The 20851-nt window shown below is 37.1% G+C and overlaps 1 protein-coding gene across 4 annotated transcripts in view; it reads left to right on the top strand.

The window, feature by feature from the left end:
* Nucleotides 1–20851, top strand: part of grid2 (glutamate receptor, ionotropic, delta 2) — a 398666-nt gene that overhangs the window by 364579 nt on the left and 13236 nt on the right. For all 4 annotated transcript variants that reach the window (XR_003292669.1, XR_003292670.1, XM_026270097.1 and 1 more), the window contains exon 14: nt 9352–9518. Coding sequence is in view for 2 of the 4 variants with exons in the window: in XM_026270097.1 (XP_026125882.1) it covers nt 9352–9518 (167 nt within the window). In the remaining 2 variants the exon portion in view is untranslated. The remainder of the gene's footprint in view (nt 1–9351; nt 9519–20851) is intronic.

The following is a 20851-nucleotide window of genomic DNA, read 5'->3' as shown; positions in this document are numbered from 1 at the left end:
GGATATTAGACTACAAGTGTGGTCACATTTATTGTTCAGTGAATTTTCATGGGCAAAATTCACTTATTGCAATAGGAATCCATGTGATTGGAATTTGTGTGACCATGGAAGATTTTCCTATGCAGATTTCGAAAGGTTTTCAGGTTTTCATGGATTTGCCGCAATAACCAAAAGAAAGCTGCTGGGTTTAAAAGTAACTTCTTTATACACTATATACACTATATACACTATTTGACAATAAACAATGGTCATTATTTGCTCAAACTGTGACATTTTGTTATTTTTTATGTTCTTGTTAAAAAAAAAACTGCATATGCTGGTTGGGCATGTTTTGGTAGCAGTTTTGGACCAGCTTAAACCAGCTCATGACCAACTAAGGACCATATTAAACCAGCTCAAACCAACAACCATGCTTTACATCATGCCTAACCAGCATATGCTGTTTTTTTTTTTTCTCAACAGGGGTGATCACACCATTAACTTAGCGACATGCTAACAGACTTCACATCTGGTGTGTGCCTATTATACCTTAAAACACTGCCTATGGACAACGCTCCCTTTGTTTTGGAACAGAGCCAGAGTGTGCGACCTTAAATTATTCTGAAGTCAGATGAAAGTGTGTTGTCAGTTGTGAGAGGACAGGCTTGCTGGAGCTCTATATCTTTGTCATCTCAGCATGGGTAAAAAGCATAAAATGTCACATCACAGGCGCTCCTGATGCAGAGGACAGGGGCTTCATGAAGTGTGTATGTCGTAACTGTGAGGAGAACCAGAGATGGCGCGCTGCAGATGACAGACACATGAGCGATGGGGAGCACTCTGATTATACAGCAGGGTGTGTGAGCATGCATGCGTTCAAAGACGTACATGTGTGCACTCATATCAGTGAGTGCTCAGAATGTCAAGATGTCTTTGTCCTAGGGACTTTTGACAGCTTTTCTCGAATCTTTGCAGGGATTTAAGATGCATCCACTGATCCATGCTGTCATCACAAATAGACTAAGAGAATCTTAAGAAGACCAGGAGCACTGTTACTTTCTGGACTAGAACAGTAACCTTTCAACATCACAGACAAAAAATGTTTTGGCAGGTAGAGCTTGTACTCCAGTGTGTGGCGTGGTGGAGGATGAACCGACTTTGAATCTAGCTTGATTTCATTGCCTTCTTTCTCTGTTGTTTATGACTGGTTTGTGTTAAAGATGTAATTCACCCCAAAATAAAAATTCTGTCATTTACTCAACCTCATGTAGTTCCAAGCTCTTAATCTTCAAAACAGAACTAATTTAATGGTGGACACATAAGTTTGTGTCATTGTAAGGGGTTCTTGTGTGCTCTGTTTATGTGACGATGTTTATTTGTGACCCCGGACCACAAAACCAGTTGTAAGTCACACGGGTATATTTGTAGCAATAGCCAACAATACATTGTATGGGTCAAAATTATAGATTTTGGTTTTATGCCAAAAACCCTTAGGATATTAAGTAAAGATCATGTTTTGCACCCTCAGAGTTCAGATTTTCAAATAGTTGTATCTCATACAAATGTTTTTCCTTTCTAAACAAACCATACATCAATGGAAAGCTTATTTACAAATAAACAAAATTGACCCTTATGACAGTTTTTTTTATTTTTTTTTATTTTTTTTTGGACCAGGGGCCACAAAATGTAAATTAAAGCCTACATTAAATCTGTTTGTAATATAAAGTGATCACATATTTTCACATAACTGGGATTAAAGTGGTTGATTCCTTTGGAATTATTTTATGAGGATTCTTTTTGGATCTTATAAGCTTTGTTTTCCTGGATTTTGAGTGTGAGGAACAGAAACTTCACAGGATTTATTAAAAATATCTTAATTTGTGGTGTGAAGAATAACCAAAGTGTTATGGGTTCTGAATAACATGAGGGTGAGTAAACAATGACAGAATTAGAATTTTTGGGTCAGCTATTTCATAAGGTCTGACTGGTGGGAATGTCCCTGCTGATATTCTGACGGAATGCAAGTTTTTGCAAGTTCACAATATCTCATTATAGTACAGTAGATGAAATGGAAGAAATTATGTTTTTGGAACAGGACACTGGTTTTAAAAAATTAATGTCTTACAAAAAGTCACCCAAAGTTGTGCAAAGTGCTGTCCTTAAAACTGAATCATTGCTAAAGTAATGTTCAATATTTGTTTTACGAGGAGAAGAGAAGTGTTGTTGCAGAGAGCTTGGATGACTTTCTTTGCAATCAATCTCTACATCCTCTGAGGCTAAACTTGCAGTCTCATGGCTGTCTTAGTTGCTTTATCTTTCGCCCTTTGTGTGGGAAGCTCAAAAGGATATGCACAGGCCCTCTTTTCTTTTCTTTTGAAGGCTGCGTCTAACCCTGGTGTGTTTGACTAAATGATCAAAAGCACAGTTCAGCTTATACATAGCCTCAAATGCAAAGTTAAATTAACCATTGCAGTGTGTTTTAGTTTTGTATGCAAACATTCAGAGACTCGGAGAGATGGAACCTTGCTGTAGGAATCTGATTGATCGAGCAGTGTTCAAAGAATGCAGAGAATGCAGTTGTCTGCTAGTGGTTAGATATTTTTAGTGATTCTTGATGATGACAAGAGGCCGTCATTATGACAGAGTCATTGAATCATACAGCCAAACGATTTGTTAAAAGCACACTGATTCATTCAGGAGACGGATGATGGTTCATTCAACTGTGTTTTTGTTTAGAATTATTTCTGCTGGCAGAGCAAACAAAAACATAAGTGGCAGTATTTTATCTCAAATGTAAGTTGCTCGATATTGACTAGACATTTCACCCAATCTCCCCGGAATGTAAGCAACTTTATGTAAACGATTTTCTTGTCGGCACTGCGCGAGTGAGTAAAGAGATCGGAAATGATATGATGAGAAATGAAAGTGTGTATTGCCAGATTTTTATTGCTTACATTGTCATTAACCGTGTAAAACAGTTGTGTCCCTCTCACTTATACTTCCTGTCAGCCGCTGAGTAATTGAGAGCTGTTTGCAAGAACTTTAGCATGTATGTGAACATTTCAGATGCCTTATAATCTGCTTTTTTGCATTTCCAGAGATGTTTTGCCATTGCAGTTTAAACCAAACTAATGTCACGCAAATGCACATTTGTGGATGAACAAGTTTCCTCTCACTGTCAGCAAATGAAGTGATTTGATCCATGGCTAATCAACAAAAACCAAACCCACAGCCTAGTGTCAAAACTGATTGATTGACTGATAGAGCCAGGAAAGACAGTCAGAGTGAAAACAGTGTTAAATGGAGCTGGGTGACTTACCGTACTGGTCGGATTCAGTGTGGGTGACTCCTGTCAAGGAACCAGCGCTTCTACCAGACCTGGCTAAATATAGGCCTTCATTTCTTTTCTTATTATTGTTATTTTTTCCAAGGAGAGCAATTTTCTATGAGAGTCAATGCTTTTCTTATAAGAAATGAAAATACAAAATGAGAATTACACTTCTTTGTGTGGTTCACCACTACCACTAAATGTCAGAGGCATAATTCATCTGTTTTAGCAATCAATAGCCTACACGTCATATTCTCTTTCAAATGTTCTCTCCCTGCTGAGCGCACTGCTGTTTGCCATTTTCATGTTGGAGCATTATGGAAAATTGACAAGTATATGACTGCAGAATGTTACAACTGTGACTTTGTCATAATGAGCTTTTTACACATTGGAAAAAAAAAAAAATATGGGTAGCTGTTATATTTACTGAATGGTACTTCCAACTTTTTGAAATGATATATTATGCAGTAGTTTGTAAAGAGGTAGTTTATTCAAAAATAAAAACTGTCATGTACATATCCTCATGCCATTTACTTTCTTCTAGAAAACATAGACATTATGAAGAACGTGTTTCTTCAAAATATTTTCTTTTATGTTCTACGAGGTTTGAAATTACAAGAGGGTGAGTAAATGAAGCTGGAAGTATAGTTTTTGGGTGAACTATCCCTTTAAGAAATAATAAGTGGCATCAGGTGATTTTACAAGCTTGCTGTGGTTTGATTTGCAAAGCAAGATGAGACTGCTCTGTAAAGCCAGGGCTTTTGCAAATATCCCTCATTATTTTTCATGTTAGATCAGTCTTTAAGGAGTTAAGAATCATATTTGTAATATTGCAAAACAACAGATTGAAAAAGAGGAGTGCAAAATAAAGATTCATGCCATATCCCATTAGCAACAGTATTTCAGTTCTAGCTCAGTGAGCTGTCCTGGACTGTTTCTCAAACATCTGTGCCTAATTATTCCTCTCTCCCTTATAGATCCTGTCTTTGGGAAGAGGTACGTCCTTTTGCATATGTCTGTGATGGACTATTAATTGCTTTTCCTTCATTTTCTGTAGGATAGAGAGTACTAATGACAGCTCAAAGCCAATTAGAGAGGAGAGGAAACACTGGAGAGGAAGTTATCACATATTGGTGTCTCTCCATGTTGTCTCCATCAAGTGCACATTTGAGCACAGGGTGTGCGCTTTCATTGTACCTTACGTAAGTGCAAGTGAAGACCGTTGCTCAGCAGTCCCTTGCTGAAAACTGATAATTAATGATACTCCTCAATGCTCTCTGTATGTAAAATTAATTTCACTAGTACTCTGTTGAATGCAGATTTGGACATTTATATTGTCTCAGAGGCACAGAGAGAGAGAGAGAGATAAAATTATATATTGTATATAGTAATTAAATGAATATTATATATTCATTTTTGTCCATGCAGTGAAAGTCATTGTTTTGGACCCCATTAACGCTGTATAGATTCAACATTCTTCAAAATATCTTCTTTAAATGATTCATTTTTTCCTTTTTAAACAGCACTTTGGTTGAAGCAGACCCTGAAATGACTGCTAACCACTTTGCATCTCTAAAGAAAGGCAACGTGTAATTTAAAGTATAAATTAAAATATAATTTTCCTTTTTTTCTCTCTCTCTATTTTTCTTGTGAAAGAGAGTTCGGCTCAGTTAAAGTTTGAATTGATGAATTTTATCTGCTTTTTTATATAAGTAACGTCAGTTGAGGCAAGTAGCAATTATACAAACATTTTTATTTGAGATCCATTTGAAAATGCATGGCTGTTTCGGAAAAGGTAGTAATCATGGGTTAAAAAATTATCTGAAAGAATATGGATCTTTTAAACATAAATGGATCTAATGAATAAGTGCCTCGGATAGAAAAGAAAGAGAGCCCACTTTATCGCTGGGGACCAATTCTCGAAACAGAACGAAGCCGACCTTAATGGAGGTCAGGCTCTTCCGTGCTAAGTCTTGTGGCTGGCAAGATGGCCTCTGGGACCTTGAGCCCAGGCCTTTTGAAGAAGTCTCAGCAGGAAAGCCGAGGACAAAGCTGATTGTCTCTCAGTAATGTCGTCCTGGGAGATGATCACTCAGCAGGAATGTCCTCCTTCATCAAATGAAGCAGACCTCTCTCCATACTTCCTCGGGTTCTCTAGAGCACGGTTTCTGAAGCCTCTTATTCTTTTGACCTTTTAGAGTCAGAACCTGATAAAGGGGATTCAAACTAAGAACTCAAATGGAGAATACAGAAGGGTTTATTTCTTTTAGAATAAATGGAAAAATCTTTCTATCACTGTTTCAAATAGGAACATGACCAGTTATGTTTCATCTTGACCACATAAATCCAACATGTTCTGCCCTGCGATGAATGCTACAAATGAAAAGATTGCTACGTTTTCATACATTTTATTTCAGCATTTCCATGCCATATCATCAAGATCGTAACGAAAAATTGCCTTTTTTTATATGCATCTAGGAATTTCAGTAAATCCATCATCTTTCCGATGTTTATGCACATGTAATCTTTACATGTATAAAACTTTAAAAAAAAAAGTTTTTCTATCCAGCACTTTTAACATGATCTCAAAATTCACATGAAAAATATGTGACTGGAAACCCAGGATATGATGACTAGCAGGCAAACGCATTTGGAAAATATCTGAAATTACGCCTACTACACTTACACCCTAACAAACGTGGGCGAAAGAAGTAAAACTATGCTGCATTTTGGGAAATATGTGTCATGCCTAAGATAATGTTGGAGCAATATCTATATATCCTTTTAGCACTCACATTTACTGCTGTTCTGGGGAAGATATAATATTTCTTCGAGCGGTTCTTTCTAAATTAAATATGTGTCCACAATAAAGGTAAAGCAGTAACAGTGATTCACTTGGATAACTTCGAATGAACTAGGTTTTTAAAAAGAGAGGGGAAAAAAACAACTTCTATACCTTGTCAAACTATGCAGCTGTGTCCTTTTGGAAGTTATTGATTTCATATAAGCTTTGATTCGTTTCATACTATAGGGCTTACTTCTCACCAAACATCAGAGGAAACCTGCTGTTTTTATTGAGTGTTGTCAATTTTCCCAAACCACTGAAGCCATGAGAGCGTTGCGAGCACCACATTTCCAATACTATCGCATCCAATGTGTTCCTTTAACTTTAACTCAGTGGCCTGTTGTTAGGAGGAAATTATGAATATGTATGGTAGAATATGAATATAATGAGGGCATGTGCTTGATGCCTCCTTGTAAACAATGTACTGATTAGGATGCACTGAGCGTTGTTTGTTTTAGGGAAAATGGCATGAAATAATTACCTTGGCACAATTAAAATCACAGCCCTTTGATTTATTGCTAGGGCTACAGGACTCTAAGACATGCTTCACTTTCCTGTCTGTAATGTGCTACTGGTCAGGAAGTTTTTCTCTTTCGTTCACCTATTGTGACACTTGCCCATTATAATGCAGTTGTGGCAATTTTGTACCACGGGCAATTTTTCCTCTGCTGGCTGAGTTCAGTTGAATTAGAATCAATCGAAAAGGCCTCCGGTATAACAGAACAATCGTCATTCAGCTTCTCAATTGAATGTTTTTATGTTATGGTGAGATCTTTTGTGATTTTTGTTTTCTTTTTTCTGTGTCTGTGTAAATAAAAACATAAAAGATTATATAAATTCAATAAAATATTTAGCATTTTAAATGCTAAATGTAAATTTAAGTTTCACATTATTAATGTTGTTTAGTGATTTAAAAAACGCTGAGTGAGCAATAGATTATGGCAAATTGAAGAAATGGGCTACACATTAAATATAAAATATCAACCAATAAATACAAAATAGTTATCTCTAATATTGGCTAAAAGTTAATATAGAACTGATATATTATGCATCATTAAAAAAAAAAAAAGATATCAGTTTGGCTCATGAATATATTGATTATGAGATGTAACATCAAGCCAGTTCATTTATATGTTCATTCTGTAAGATATTTAAATATTATTATTATGGTTCTAAATTAAATTCTATGTTTATCATTCCAAATCCTTCAAAAGAATTTAGGCATCACATTATTATTGTTTTTAAAGATGAACCTGGGGTGAGTGTTAGATTACGGCAAATTGGTGCAATTATCTTTACATTTCATCATCCAGTATCAACCAAAACAAGTAGCTGAACCAAGGCCAGCAGCTGATGATACGTCATGCATCAATAAGTAATGAATATTAATTAATATAAATATAGAATATTAATTTTGTATAGGAATATTAATTAGGTGATGTAACATATAGCCAGTACCTGATCTGCTTAAAAGGTGCTAGCCATATTAGCACATGATTTTATTTTGCAGCAAGTAAAATACATTACTTAATGTTTATGAAGTGAATATAACTGAAAATTGTAATTGACACATTTGTAAAGCTCTTCACTCTAGTATAAAACAAGCACCCAAGCATACGGAACACCTTTGAAGGGACTCAAAATGAGGTGGAGCGTTATCGGTTGAAGCCTGCGGTGCAGCAGTGAAGTTGCATCTGCATTCGTTGCAGTGAAATGACTGCTGCTCTTATCAAAATAAGCTCTCAATGTGAGAATATTCTCAGTGTTTTCTGAAGCCGAGAGCCACTCAAAGCCCATTTTAGTGATTTAGCAGACTGACCTGTAGTTACACGCTATGTCTGGTAAGCTGTTTGGAGTAAATAAGATGTTTACTCATTTAATAGCGATTTTCTCTGAAGGCAGTCTCTCTGATCTAGCTCTGTCCTGTTGCAGACTGTTTTCGAAATGCCTGAAAATTTCATGAGCAGGCTATTAAAATGTTTCTGCTTAAAAAGTCAGATTCGTCTACCACCAAATACCCACTCAAATATGTGTATGTATTTCACATGAACAGTTTACCATATCTGAGTATGAGGTCGCTATAAAATATATCCTTGGATGTTGAACTGCAGATTGACTTGAGTTGGGAAAACAGAAAGCTCTCTGGTTTTCATAAAAAGCACATTGATTTTTTTTTTTTTTTTTTTTTTTTTGTAAGGCTTTTGTAACCTTGAAATGTTCTCTGAAATGTTCTTTCAAAGGATAGAGCCTTTGACCTTTCATTTGACTTGTTCCAGGATATCTTTTTTGTCTGTAGTTGGGAATAAACAGTCCATATTTAGAATTCAGTTATTTCGTAGAGCCTAAGATACATTTCTGGAACTGTTGAACTGTTAATTTTCAATCAAAAAGGAAGTCTTACACAAGTATTTAAAGATCAATATTGTAGCAAGGGTCTTTTCCGCTAACTTTGTTTCAACAGAAATTAGATTTAGGAATCACGACTCGACAAAGTTTCAAGATGTAAAATGTCCTTGTGCATCACTTCTCAGCTGTACTCAATAAACAAATTTATGGTAAAAGAGTGACATATGACAGACGCTTTCTGTGCGTGTGCTTTAGATGTGTGCAATCAAAAAAAAATGTATATAAAAGTTTAAACTAATATGGCTTTAAAACACATGATTTCAGCGTGATTGACATGACAATCAAAACTAAACAGATGTTTATTGCCGGAGTATCTGAGGTAAAAGCTGTAAAGACACAGCCCTATTCTGTAAAAGGAGTGGGGAGCAGCAGCTCATTTGCATTTAAAGTGACATGCACAAAAACTGCATGTTTCTGCTTCCACTCAAAACTGGCCTTTTCAGAATGATATCATAGATGATCTGTGGGGTGTTTTGAGCTGAAACTTCACAGACACAATATGGGGACACCTGAGACTTATATTACGTCTTGTGAAAAGGGTCACAATAATCCAACTTTAATTTAGACATGATTGTTTTTATTAGCCGTGCAGCTTTATGTGGACTATCCACTTTTGCTAATATGTGCAGCACCTGGTCGAATTATTTATGGACAAATTGTTCCCACCTGATTTGGTTTTGAATTCGTCCTCATGTTGCCTCTCTTTTTTTCTTTGAGCGTGAATTCAATCAAGTCTCTCAGAACTCTCCTGTCTTTTGTGTACATACGTGTGTCTTTTTTCTCACCCTCTTAGGTGAAGTATGGGCGTTTTGCATTTGTGTGGGATGCAGCTGTGCTGGAGTATGTGGCCATTAACGACGAGGACTGCTCGCTCTACACCGTGAGCAACAATGTGGCTGACAGGGGTTACGGCATCGCAATGCAGCATGGCAGTCCCTACAGGGATATCTTCTCTCAGAGGTACTGTATGATGAGGCTTTTATTATCCATATAGCCAGTCAACTCTGGGGCCCTTCTGTTATACAAGAAGGAATTTTGCATGTAAATTTGGCATTTAAAGTCTGAGTTTGTAATTTCTCAAATAGAGTAGACCAGGGATGGATGTAACACAGGATGAATTAACCATTTTAACCACTTAGAAAGTAGGATTAGGAATGAAATCATCATTATGCATGTGTGACAATAGACTGTAGCGAAAATTCAAAGTAAGTCCCCAAAAACAGTACAGTACAATATATATATATATATATATATATATTTTTTTTTTTTTTTTTTTTTTTTTTTTTTTTTTTGAGGTAGAATTTGGTCCACTTACTATTAAAGGCAGGGGAGTGGGAAGATGTTTTAGGTTAGGGGTGCTGTAATTGCATCTTAGCATTTCTGTAGTAAACGTACAAAGTCACAATCCATGTACAGTACCATTAAAATCGATTTTACTATGATTCGAGCTGTAGCAAGTGCGTGAGCTTGCCAGGGCAACCAGATATGTTGCACGCAAATTACTTGTAATGGCTGCACTGTCTATTTCTACTGCACTAGCAATAAACACGTTGAATAGAATGCACCATAAACATGTTTGCCAGCAGAATCGCAAAGTAGCCTATATTTTAAGCAAATCAACGAGTGAATTACCCACTGTTTTAAAACCGATCTTTTGGACATTATTCATGTTAAACGCACAGGCACACGAACACGTTTAGTAACGTTAAATCTTGAAAAAATGGCCGAAAATGGCTGATTAAGATGTTTATATTGTGAAATATATATCTAGGTTGGGTTCTGTGTGCATTAAATTACATTTGGATGTAAATGGTCCTTTTCCTGACATAAATTTAAAAAACTGAGCTGCTAATGGAGCGTCTAATGGATCACCTTTTTGATGCTGTCGGGGTCTGGAGTCGGGCATCTAGCGTTAACTGTCTTTATTTTGGTTAGGTACAGATTCCTCTGCAATTGTTGTATGTTCATTTAATGCAACAGCCAAGCATAGGTTATTATCCACCAAAATGCAGATTCGTCACGAACCAACTTCTTACGCAAATAAGATTGGGAAAGCCTATTAGTAAGTTTGATTTTATTTATCAATTTACTTACAATAAATAACAGTTAAATATATTAAATAACTACATTATGTGCATATATATGCGAAAACATTATTAATTAATAAACATTAAGTAAAATCTTTCAATTGTTTGGGGGGGGGGGTTGAAAATAGCAGTACAATTTGATAATTACATATTGCAAATAGTTGCAATTATATGCACCTCAGCATTGTAATACATTATAAACCACTATGCAATAACTCTGAGTGAACATTTGGATGCCACCTTATTGTATTATACCCAACACTTTTTTCAACTTTTTGATGATTTTCTTAAATTTTATTTAAAATAAATGCTCTTCTGGGAGAAATTAAAAGTTTGCCAAAAGGCAGATTCGAACCCAGGTCCCTCACATCAAAAGGAATCGAATGACACACTGCTTTACCATCTACACCACTGAATTTTAAGTGTAAAATAGACGCCAATTTTAGCTGACACAGACTCAGGGAAACACAGGGTTTAAATATAAGGGCAAATTATATAATTAATTAAACACAGCTGGAATCAAATAAACATAACAATGAGAGGAACAGGAAGACCAAAAAAGACACAGGAACACAACACTTACATTTACCCCCCTCTCCCGGAAGGCGCGTCCCGCGCCATGACAACATCCAATGTGGAAGTGCGTGTTCTGGAGGCCTCTAGGGACAGGGTTACTGGACGGAAGGCCTCCAGGGCGGTGCTCATTCCGGGACCCACAGCGGAGCAGGGAGCTCGGGGAGCCATGGCGGAGCAGGTGACACAGGAGACCATTGTGGAGCGAGGAGCGAGGGGAGCCATGGTGACTCAGGAAGCCATGGCAGAGCTAGGAGGACATGGCGGAACAGGCAGTTCAGGAAGCCACGACAGAGCAGGGAACTCAAAAAGACATGGCCGGATGACCTCACCACTCGGCCCGGCCACTACAGCTGGGAACCCTCCGTGGGCTATCCTCGGGAACTTGGGCCCTCCATGGGCTATATTTGAGAGCTGGAGCCCTCCGTGGGCTATTTTCGGGAACTGGAGCACTCCGTGGGCTATATTCGGGAACTGGAGCCCTCCGTGGGCTATGCTCGGGAACTGGAGCCCTCCGTGGGCTATGCTCGGGAACTGGAGCCCTCCGTGGGCTATACTCAGGGCCTGGAGCCGACACTGGAGTGAGTTCTGGGGTTGGAGCCAACAATGGAGCAGGCTCTTGGGCTAAGAAAAGTCATCTTGTTTGGTCAGCTATTCTGTCACAAGATGACTTTCATAAACTTGACTTTTAATTAACAAACCAAAGGGGAGGAACATTACATTGGGAGCACAGGAGAACATACAAGGCTTGATTTTTAATAGCTGACATAGACTCAGGGAATCACAGGATTTAAATGCAAGGGCAAATGAGATAATTGATAAAACACAGCTGGAACTAAACATGACAGGAACAGGACAGGAACAGGAAGACCAAAAATGGAAAACCAAAGACTGACAGGAAGGGTTTTAGTAATGCTTTCTTCTTTAATTCTACTGGACCTATAAGGATGGAACAAAATAGGACAGTGTGTTTTATGTAGGAAAATTGTTTCATGCATATTTTTCAACCAGTTTGTTGTTTTAGAATATATATATATATATATATATATATATATATATATATATATATATATATATATATATATATATATATATATTAGGGGTGTAACGATACGCGTATTCGTATTGAACCGTTCGGTACGACGCTTTCGGTTCGGTACGCGGTACGCATTATGTTTACCGAACGGTTCGTTGGACTAATTCATTGTATTAAAAAAAAAAAAAAAAAAGAGAAATATAATGATATGCGTACAACAAGGTAGCCCAATAACCCAAACGACGTAACAGGCAACGCCCCTGACACTCCCGAAGAAGAAAAAAACACCAACTTATATGTTTATGTTAGGCTACTCAGTCAGGCGCTCGCTCACTCAGTACGCGCTGAAGGCTCGTTGCAAAATGGCCAATGCGTTTAACAGACTAGAAATGAGAAGATCCTCCAATAACCAACAGGTCTGGTGTTTGGGTGCACTTTGGATTCCCTTTAAGCTATAATGGTGATGGCAAGAGAGTGGTGGATAAAAAAACAACGGTATGTCGCATCTGCAACATGACAGGGTACACCAGCGGGAATACAAAAAAAAAAAAAAACACCAGCGGGAATACTTGAAACATGTCAACTCATTTACGCCGACATCACCTTATTGTGTCAGTATCTGGGAAAAGACGAAAAAAAGGAGAAACATGCACGCAACAAACTATCCCTGCAGCATTTAGACACCGGTATTATAGCTTACAGGGAATCCAAAGTGCACCCAAACACCAGACCTGTTGGTTATTTTAGGATCTTATATTTCTGGTCTGTTAAATGCATTAGACATTTTGCAACGAGCCTTCAGCGCGTGCTGAGTGAGCGAGCGCCTTAGGGGCCGTTCACATATCGCGCCTAAAAACGCGTGGAAAACGCTAAGCGCGTCTTTCTCCTCCTTTCCAAAGCGCTCGGGCAGAAGCGCTCATGAGGCGTCTGTCTTTGCTAAGCAACAATGACGTGCTCTCTCCATGAGACGCGGAAATTTCAGCGAATGATAAATGGATTTGCAAGCTCTAAAAATCGCTTGCAGTAGCTCTGCTACTAAATTTATTTCAAAATTGCAATCCATATACAACTGTGAACAGCTGTTCCTTCATCTTGGCTGAGTTTTCAACGTTGTTACGGGAAAGGATGAAGCTGATTGGTTAGTTCTTGTCACATGACCCGCGGTGCGCTTGCAGCATTCTGAAAAGTTGAGATGTTTTTACATTTTGCTGTATCTAAAACGTACCGAACCGAACCGAACCGTGACATCAGTGTATCGTATCGAACCGAACCGTGAATTTTGTGAACCGTTACACCCCTAATATATATATATATATATATATATATATATAAGATTGGGTTCAAATTGAGTTAGTGGAAAGCTGTTTTTTTTTTTACATTTATTATTATTTAAATTTTAATATAAATATACAATGTATACATTTTAAACAAGTTAATTTGTTTAAAATGAATGCATATGCAAAACTTAAAATATAAAAAGTTTGTATTTTTTAGTGTTCTAGTTTCACACACACAGACTCACGCAAACTTTTATGTTACAACTATTCATGGTCTCCCCTGTTAAAATTCATTAATGATAAGTCTTGCATTTATGATTTTAAAAACACTTCCCTGTTGGGCCCCTCAATTTCCTTTTATGTATTTCCATCTGTGTGCTGAGCAGTGTGTTGCCTGAAATCCACTAAAGGTGTGCGGCCCTTATTAACATAAACAGAATATTAATTGAAATGCACATTTTATTTCTCTCCCGTCATTGTTGTGGTCCTGGACAGCTATCAACTTTAATTTTAATAGAGCAATTTAAAAAGTTTCCTATGGTTTCTGAAACAATGCAGAGGAAATTGCTTAGCAGAATTATATGAGAGTGTTTTATAAAAGGCTTTCAAATTTACCCAGTCAACTGAGCTCAATTCTTCAAATGAAAAGACAAACTCTTTTGGCTCACCTAAGAGGCAGTGCTTCTGCACAGTGAATACAACACCAGTGGAGATCAAATGTATCAACATACAATTCTTAATAGCTGGAACATGTTTTTCCGCTCCGCTGCTACGATACGGGAAGCTGAATGGAGATCCACGGCATGTTAAATCACTCACTCTGAGTGAAATTGCTATTGCTATTGAAATACCAGTATAGTGACAGACAAAATATAATAGCATGATGTGATGGACCCATTGTTGGGGTAAAAGTCGATACATGTTCTGCATTTACTCATCACCAGGAGTCTGAAGAGAGAACATGCTAGTGCAGTAGCTGAACACATCTGCCATAGTGCATAAGTAAAGTAGCCCACAGAGGGAAGAGAACGAGGAAAACTTCACAAAACACTGAAATGAAAATAAGGTACCAAAAGGAATATGCATAGAAACCGTACTTTAGTGAAAGTGCACCTTGATCACTTACATTGTCCTCTAGGAACAGTTGTTCTTTGTAAAATCCTGTGGATTTTGAAGAGCTTTTACCGTTCCAAACCACAGATCACCATCTTCCATCTGTTGTTTCCATGAGACTACATGCATGCGTTTTTGTCAGGATACTGCATAGGAGGCACCTGAAATCTCATAAATCTTGACAACTTGTCAAATTATCTATAAATTAATAATCTGTGTGTTAATTTCATATAATTCTCTAAACATTTCACTTTTAGTAAGAAAAAAATGACATTTAATGCAATCTGCTTTGTAGAATTCTGTAGATGACCAGCCCATAGAATAGAGTCCCGCTGAATTTGTTCTTCAGATTGAGTTTATGGCAGCCATCTGAACCATAGATTTAATTTATAGAGGAAGATTGATGCTGATTGATCGAAAAGCTCTAAATACAGCATTTTTGGGGTTTAGCCTGCATGCTGTCTTTTAGTGGAGGTCTGAGAGAAGAAGCATGAGTTTTATTTGTATTGGATAAACTACCATTTGTATTAGGGCTGCCCAGTATATCAAAATAAAACTGATGTTCGGTGACGATGACGGTGTTCAGCATCTCACTGCATCTCATTTACTGTGAACCAAGCCAATCTGAGTCACAGAAACACTGTATCTTCAGCAGCACACATGTAGATGAACATACAGTACATGTATTTATTTGCCAGAAACCCACCAAAATAAAAGCTTAATGTTTAAAAAAGGAAGACATTATATGTATATATTTGTATATTATTTAATATTTACATATTTTATTTTTTCATTTTCCTTTTTTTAATTTTACTGTATTTTTAGTGTTTATTTATTTTGTATTTTTTTATTTAGCAATAATCACACAGTTATTTTATTATTTTATAGTCAAGTTATGGGCCAAAAACAAATCATTCATAATATATCCATAATATCAGTGGGGGAAAAAAATCACCATATTATTTCTAAATAGAGCTGTTCATGTCATTTAGTAATAATTTCTGTGCTTTGTCATATCTCAATATATTTCACAGATAAATATTGCAATGCAGTATAGTATACTGAAACACATTTGGTTAAAATGTTGTTTATTAAGTGGTATTTTGAGAAGTATTTAATAGTAATGTTTTGCCATTTGATTAATGAAGAATACTGTATGTGAACGTGTCTTTATGTGTAAATGTATAGACTTATGTAGTCTGCTACCAATCCAAAAATATCAGGGAGTTTATTGTTTATTGAGCACATGTGGTTTGTAATCTGGCATGTATGGGCAATTGCAAAACCATTATTTCTTAGGTTGAGCTCTAAATTACAAATTATTGATTGGTGTGTTGGTTTACACTGGAGGCATGGGAAAGAGAGGGAGATAAAGGGTGTGAAATAAAGAGCGACGGAGAGGGTCTTTTAGCTGTTGTGAATAAAAAAGCTTAGCATTTAGAGTAAGGAGAGTGCTTTCTTTCACATTGTATTTGATATGTCTTGAGATGTTTAAACAGTGGCCATCTTTATCTGGAAGCAAGTTCCTTGTTTTTTTGTGTGTGTGTGTGTTTTGTTTGTTTTTTTTTGTTACTAAATGTTTAATTAATTATTTATTTATTATTTGTTTGGATTACTAAAGTTCATACTTAGATATTTGAGGGTCAGGGCTGTGATTCCCTATAATGCTTTCTCTTAGCGCATTATGAAACCTCTAATGGTATGCCTTAACTAAAGGTGTACCATTTCTCTGCAGGTTCTCCGAACTATACCTTAGAAGGTTGCTTAAGATATATATTTTTATGTGCAACGTTACCAGGTGCAGTGCATGGCGGCGGTGCTGAATTTGTTGATATCAATGGCCCTAGAATCGATTATTCATTCCATGCATGAGTTGCTTTGCTGCAGTTGTGTGAGGAAGTGTTGATTTTAAATAAAGACACAAAACTCTTTCCTGTTAGAACACAACTAATTTGTGTAAAACTTGTACTTTTGCTTTGCAACATTCATCACATCAGAAAAGAAAACCTGGAGAGAAAAATAAATGCCGAGAGCACCTCCCAGTGGGCACCACATAATATTCAAGAAGTAAAACCTACATGGGTTTTGCTAAATAATTTAACAGCTTTTAACAGAAGAGAGAAAAAAATAACAAAATAAAATAACACCTTGGGCCTACAGAAAAACATTGTGGTAAGAGTGCTTTCCAACTAGAAGCACTTGAGACATAGTTGAAATTGCATTTATCAGGAGTCATGGGATCTTAAAAAAATAATCTGAATTGCAAACTAAATCTAACCCTGTGGATATTTTATATAATTTTGAAATGAATGCTCAAACCCGCAACCTCATGCGCAAACATAGCCTGTATCACTAACTGGCAGTATGCTTCCACTGGCCTTTGAATAGTTCATTTATATTATCACAATCATTTTTAGTGTCTTCATTTACTACACAACCGGGGTTGATTGCCCAGCAGCCGCATCACATGTTGGTGTAAATCATACATTTTTGTTATTGGATCACCTACTCAATAAAAATGCAACAGGAAAAACATATAATCAACAGCTACTATTACGGAGAAAAAGAGAGAAAGACAGAAATACGAGAGCCACAAGCAGCTGAATTTGTCTCAACAAAATCAGACCAACAAGATCTAAAAGTTGCTGAATTTAAGTTTAAGTACACTTTATGGCTTCACAGACAGCTAGAGCCATCTTTGAGTTTGCACAACTATTATATTCATATAGAATGAGATGTAAAGAAAAATATTAAGATATAGCCAAGAGTGCTCCAGACCAACCTTCCCGAAAGTATGACTTCCGAAAGGTATACTTAACTAAGAATGTTTCAGGGAAACACGTATTAATGATAAGGTTCAGGCAGGGGCGGAGTGGGACCAAAAAATCTACCGGGAAATTTCATAAACCACCGGCCCTCGGTGGTCAAAAAAAAAAAAAAAATGCTAAAAACGATATACTACTAACATCATAACCCTTGCAAAATTATTTTAAATATATTAAGAAATCACCGCTACTGGTCACGTGGTCTATGGTTAGACTGATTTGTTTAGATCCAGTGAAATTGCTACCTTGACAACCCCACGTGAGAGGCGTTCACACGGCCGCTGACCTGAGCTTCCAAAGTTACCGGAAGTCATTCATTTTCAATGGAAGCTGGCTTCTCTCAGCTGCAAGGAGCGTCAAATTCCTTGACGTTGCGTTTTGAGTGACCAGAGCGTCAATCCGAGAGTTGAAAGTGGCTCAACTTTATGGTAATAATGAGCTATGACGCGGTTCAGCGACAAAACGCCAGCAACCAATCGGAATATAGACGTCCTTCGCAATTTTTGAGCACTTCCTCCAGCATCCGCTTCTTCTTCATTCTGGCCTTTTCGGCCCCTCCTTTGTCCTTTCTCTTCTTGCCTTCCATGGGGGTATCGTTAAATGTTATGCAACCATGCTAATCCTTCCTGACTGTCAATTTATTTATTTATTTATTTCTAGAATTACGCGCTTTCTCTCTCTCTCTCTCTCTCTCTCTCTCTCTCTAGTCTGGCGTGTGCCATTTTTGGGTCATGCCATTAGACGAGGGGGCAGGGGGCGCTCATTATCTCCTTACATTTCTGTAAACAGACTTGACCTGCAATCGGTTCATTGGATAAACGAATTCCCCATTCCCAGGAGGTTTTACTCCATTTTATGTTAATTTAAGAACAAACAAATGAATTAAATACTCGTTTTTATTTTTGGTTTTGTGACCATGAAAGTTCTGTACGAAGAATATGACGGGGGAGATGAGATGAGTGTGCAGGGGGGTAACTATGACTGAGAAATACAGTGCCGATCATGAAAATTCATCAACCGACCGGCCGGCCGGGAAAAGTCCTGATAGTCCCGATTGCCACTCCGCCCCTGGGTACAGGTTTAGGTACAACTTAAGAATGACTTAGTGTTAAGAAGGTTTCGGGAAACACAAACCTGAACAATTTTAGTTGAAGAAATGAGTGGAAAATATTCCTTGGTCATTTAGGAATCAATCAATCAAGGAATCTTGATATTTTGATTAAGACTATATTTTGTTTTGAACCCATTACCCTGGCGTTGACATAGCAATGTTCTTAAAACCACTCAGAATACCTTTACCAACAAAATAACAGCATGGAATCCATGCCCAACACCTTAGCATCATGGCAGTGCATTTTGTGCAGGCTACCACTACTCACATTTCCTTCTTAAACTGTAAGAATCGAGTTGCATCTTGTTGTTTTCATCAGCAGGGTTATTAGAGGAGTGAAGAGCAAGAGTGAAGACCAATTACCCTATTAAAAATGGCAGACTCTAGAGCGATTGCCGCTTATACCTGACATTTGCAGCCCACAGTGCCAGTCAATTTCCAGGACAGATGTGAGCTTGCTTATACTCCTCAGGGCAGATACCCATGTCAGCCTGGTTATGGCCACATGTCGCCTGTTTACACAAAGTCAGTCCCTTAGCAAATGGTGCTGGGAACACATGACATTTTGGACTCATTGTCCAGCTGATAGAAATCATTAGAACAGAGCAGCATTACATTTCTGCCGTTGAAAGTGCTGAGCTTGGTAAATAAATACAATGTTAACACTGCAGATTTTTACCGAATGAGCGGTTCAACATAAACAGAGCCGGGGGAATTGAACATGTCCCATATCCCATACTATTACACCTTTAATTATCCTAATTCTTGAATAATTGAAGTAAATTTTCCATAAGCTTAAAGGAACTGTTTAGGTTCAGTACTAGTTAAGCTTAACTGACAACATTTGTGGCATAATGTTGATTACAACAAAAAAAATTGTCCATCGTTTTCTTGCAATAAAGTGAATGAAGCCTGATAAAATCTGATACCTGATAAAATCTGTAATCACAAACAGTTACTCGCACTTGCAACATTACTGCCAGATCCAGTATAGTCCGCACAGCATTGTGTTTTAGTTTTAATGTTTCTGAAAATCCTCCGTCGAATTGTGCTTTGTTTGTAAAAAAAAAAAAAAAACAACAACAACAAAAACTCTGCGGGGAAATTGTAGTGAATGGAGGATCAAGTTGATGTTTTGGAACTTAATTAAAAATAAATGTAACAATAAATAAACATTTCCTAATGTTAGGATCAGAAGGAAAGCAATCCAAAAATTATGTTTTTCCACAACCTTCAAAGCTTCGAATCTTTATTATTTGGTTTTTGCGTAGACTTACATTTGCCACTCTTGTTTTTTTATGCTACATGCATGAATCGGTGGATGGGCTAAATAGGCAGGGATGTAGAATTGGGGCGGGGCTAAACAGGAAGTGATGTAGAAGCAGGTGTTGACCATCTTCTGCAGAGCGGTTTATCCACACTATGACATCATAAAGTCATATATTCCACAAGCTGTTATGTTTTTAAACTAATGCAAAAGTTTTTAGTTCTGAAACTTACAGGATATTTTTACAGTACAATGACCTCTCATATTTCAAAATATCAAGGGAATTTTGTTTTCTTAGTTCATGACCCCTTTGAAAGAAGAAAGGTGAAGTTTATAAAAGCACTTCCATTAATTCTTTTGCTGCGAGTTGTGTATTATTTGAGCTTTAATTTAAGCTGTTTAAGTAATAATTTGAATGATTTTTTTATGGCTTTATTATGTTATGTTGTCTTGGAAACTAAGATATAACTTTACACAGAAAAGGTTAGCAAGGGATTTGTTTCCCACTAAAATCATTTTAACATGCGTATTGTTTTTGTCTTGTGGGTGTACTGTTGAAACGGTGAGTATTTTGACATTTACAGATTGGACCCATTCACTTCTACTGTAAGTGCATTAATGTATCCTAGATTTTAGCTTCCTTTTTTATACAGAAAATAATCAGCATTATGACACAAATGATGTCAATCTGATCTTATCTTGCGCTGCAGTCCAGAGTGTTCCCTCGCTTAGAAATATTACAGCATCTTCAATCTTTCTTTAATGTGTATATATATTGTTATGTTCGGCATTGAGATTAAAATCAAACGAGTGGTTATTATACTGATATTTGTCTTTCCCAGACTTTTGTGATGTCAAGCATCCCTCAGATGTTCTGATTCATATTGATAAGCTGAGAAGAAATTCCATCTGTATTTCCAAGGCAAAAAAAAAAACTGCTTGCCTTTGTCTTTTAGTTCCTTTTCTCATCGTGTTTTCCCAGCTCTTATCAAGTAGTTTGTCTC

The sequence above is a fragment of the Carassius auratus genome, chromosome 8 (assembly GCF_003368295.1).
Source record: "Carassius auratus strain Wakin chromosome 8, ASM336829v1, whole genome shotgun sequence".
In the NCBI taxonomy this organism is placed as follows: Eukaryota; Metazoa; Chordata; class Actinopteri; order Cypriniformes; family Cyprinidae; genus Carassius; species Carassius auratus.
The sequence above is the reverse complement of the archived record's forward strand: the minus strand, read 5'-3'. Positions and strand labels throughout refer to the sequence as shown.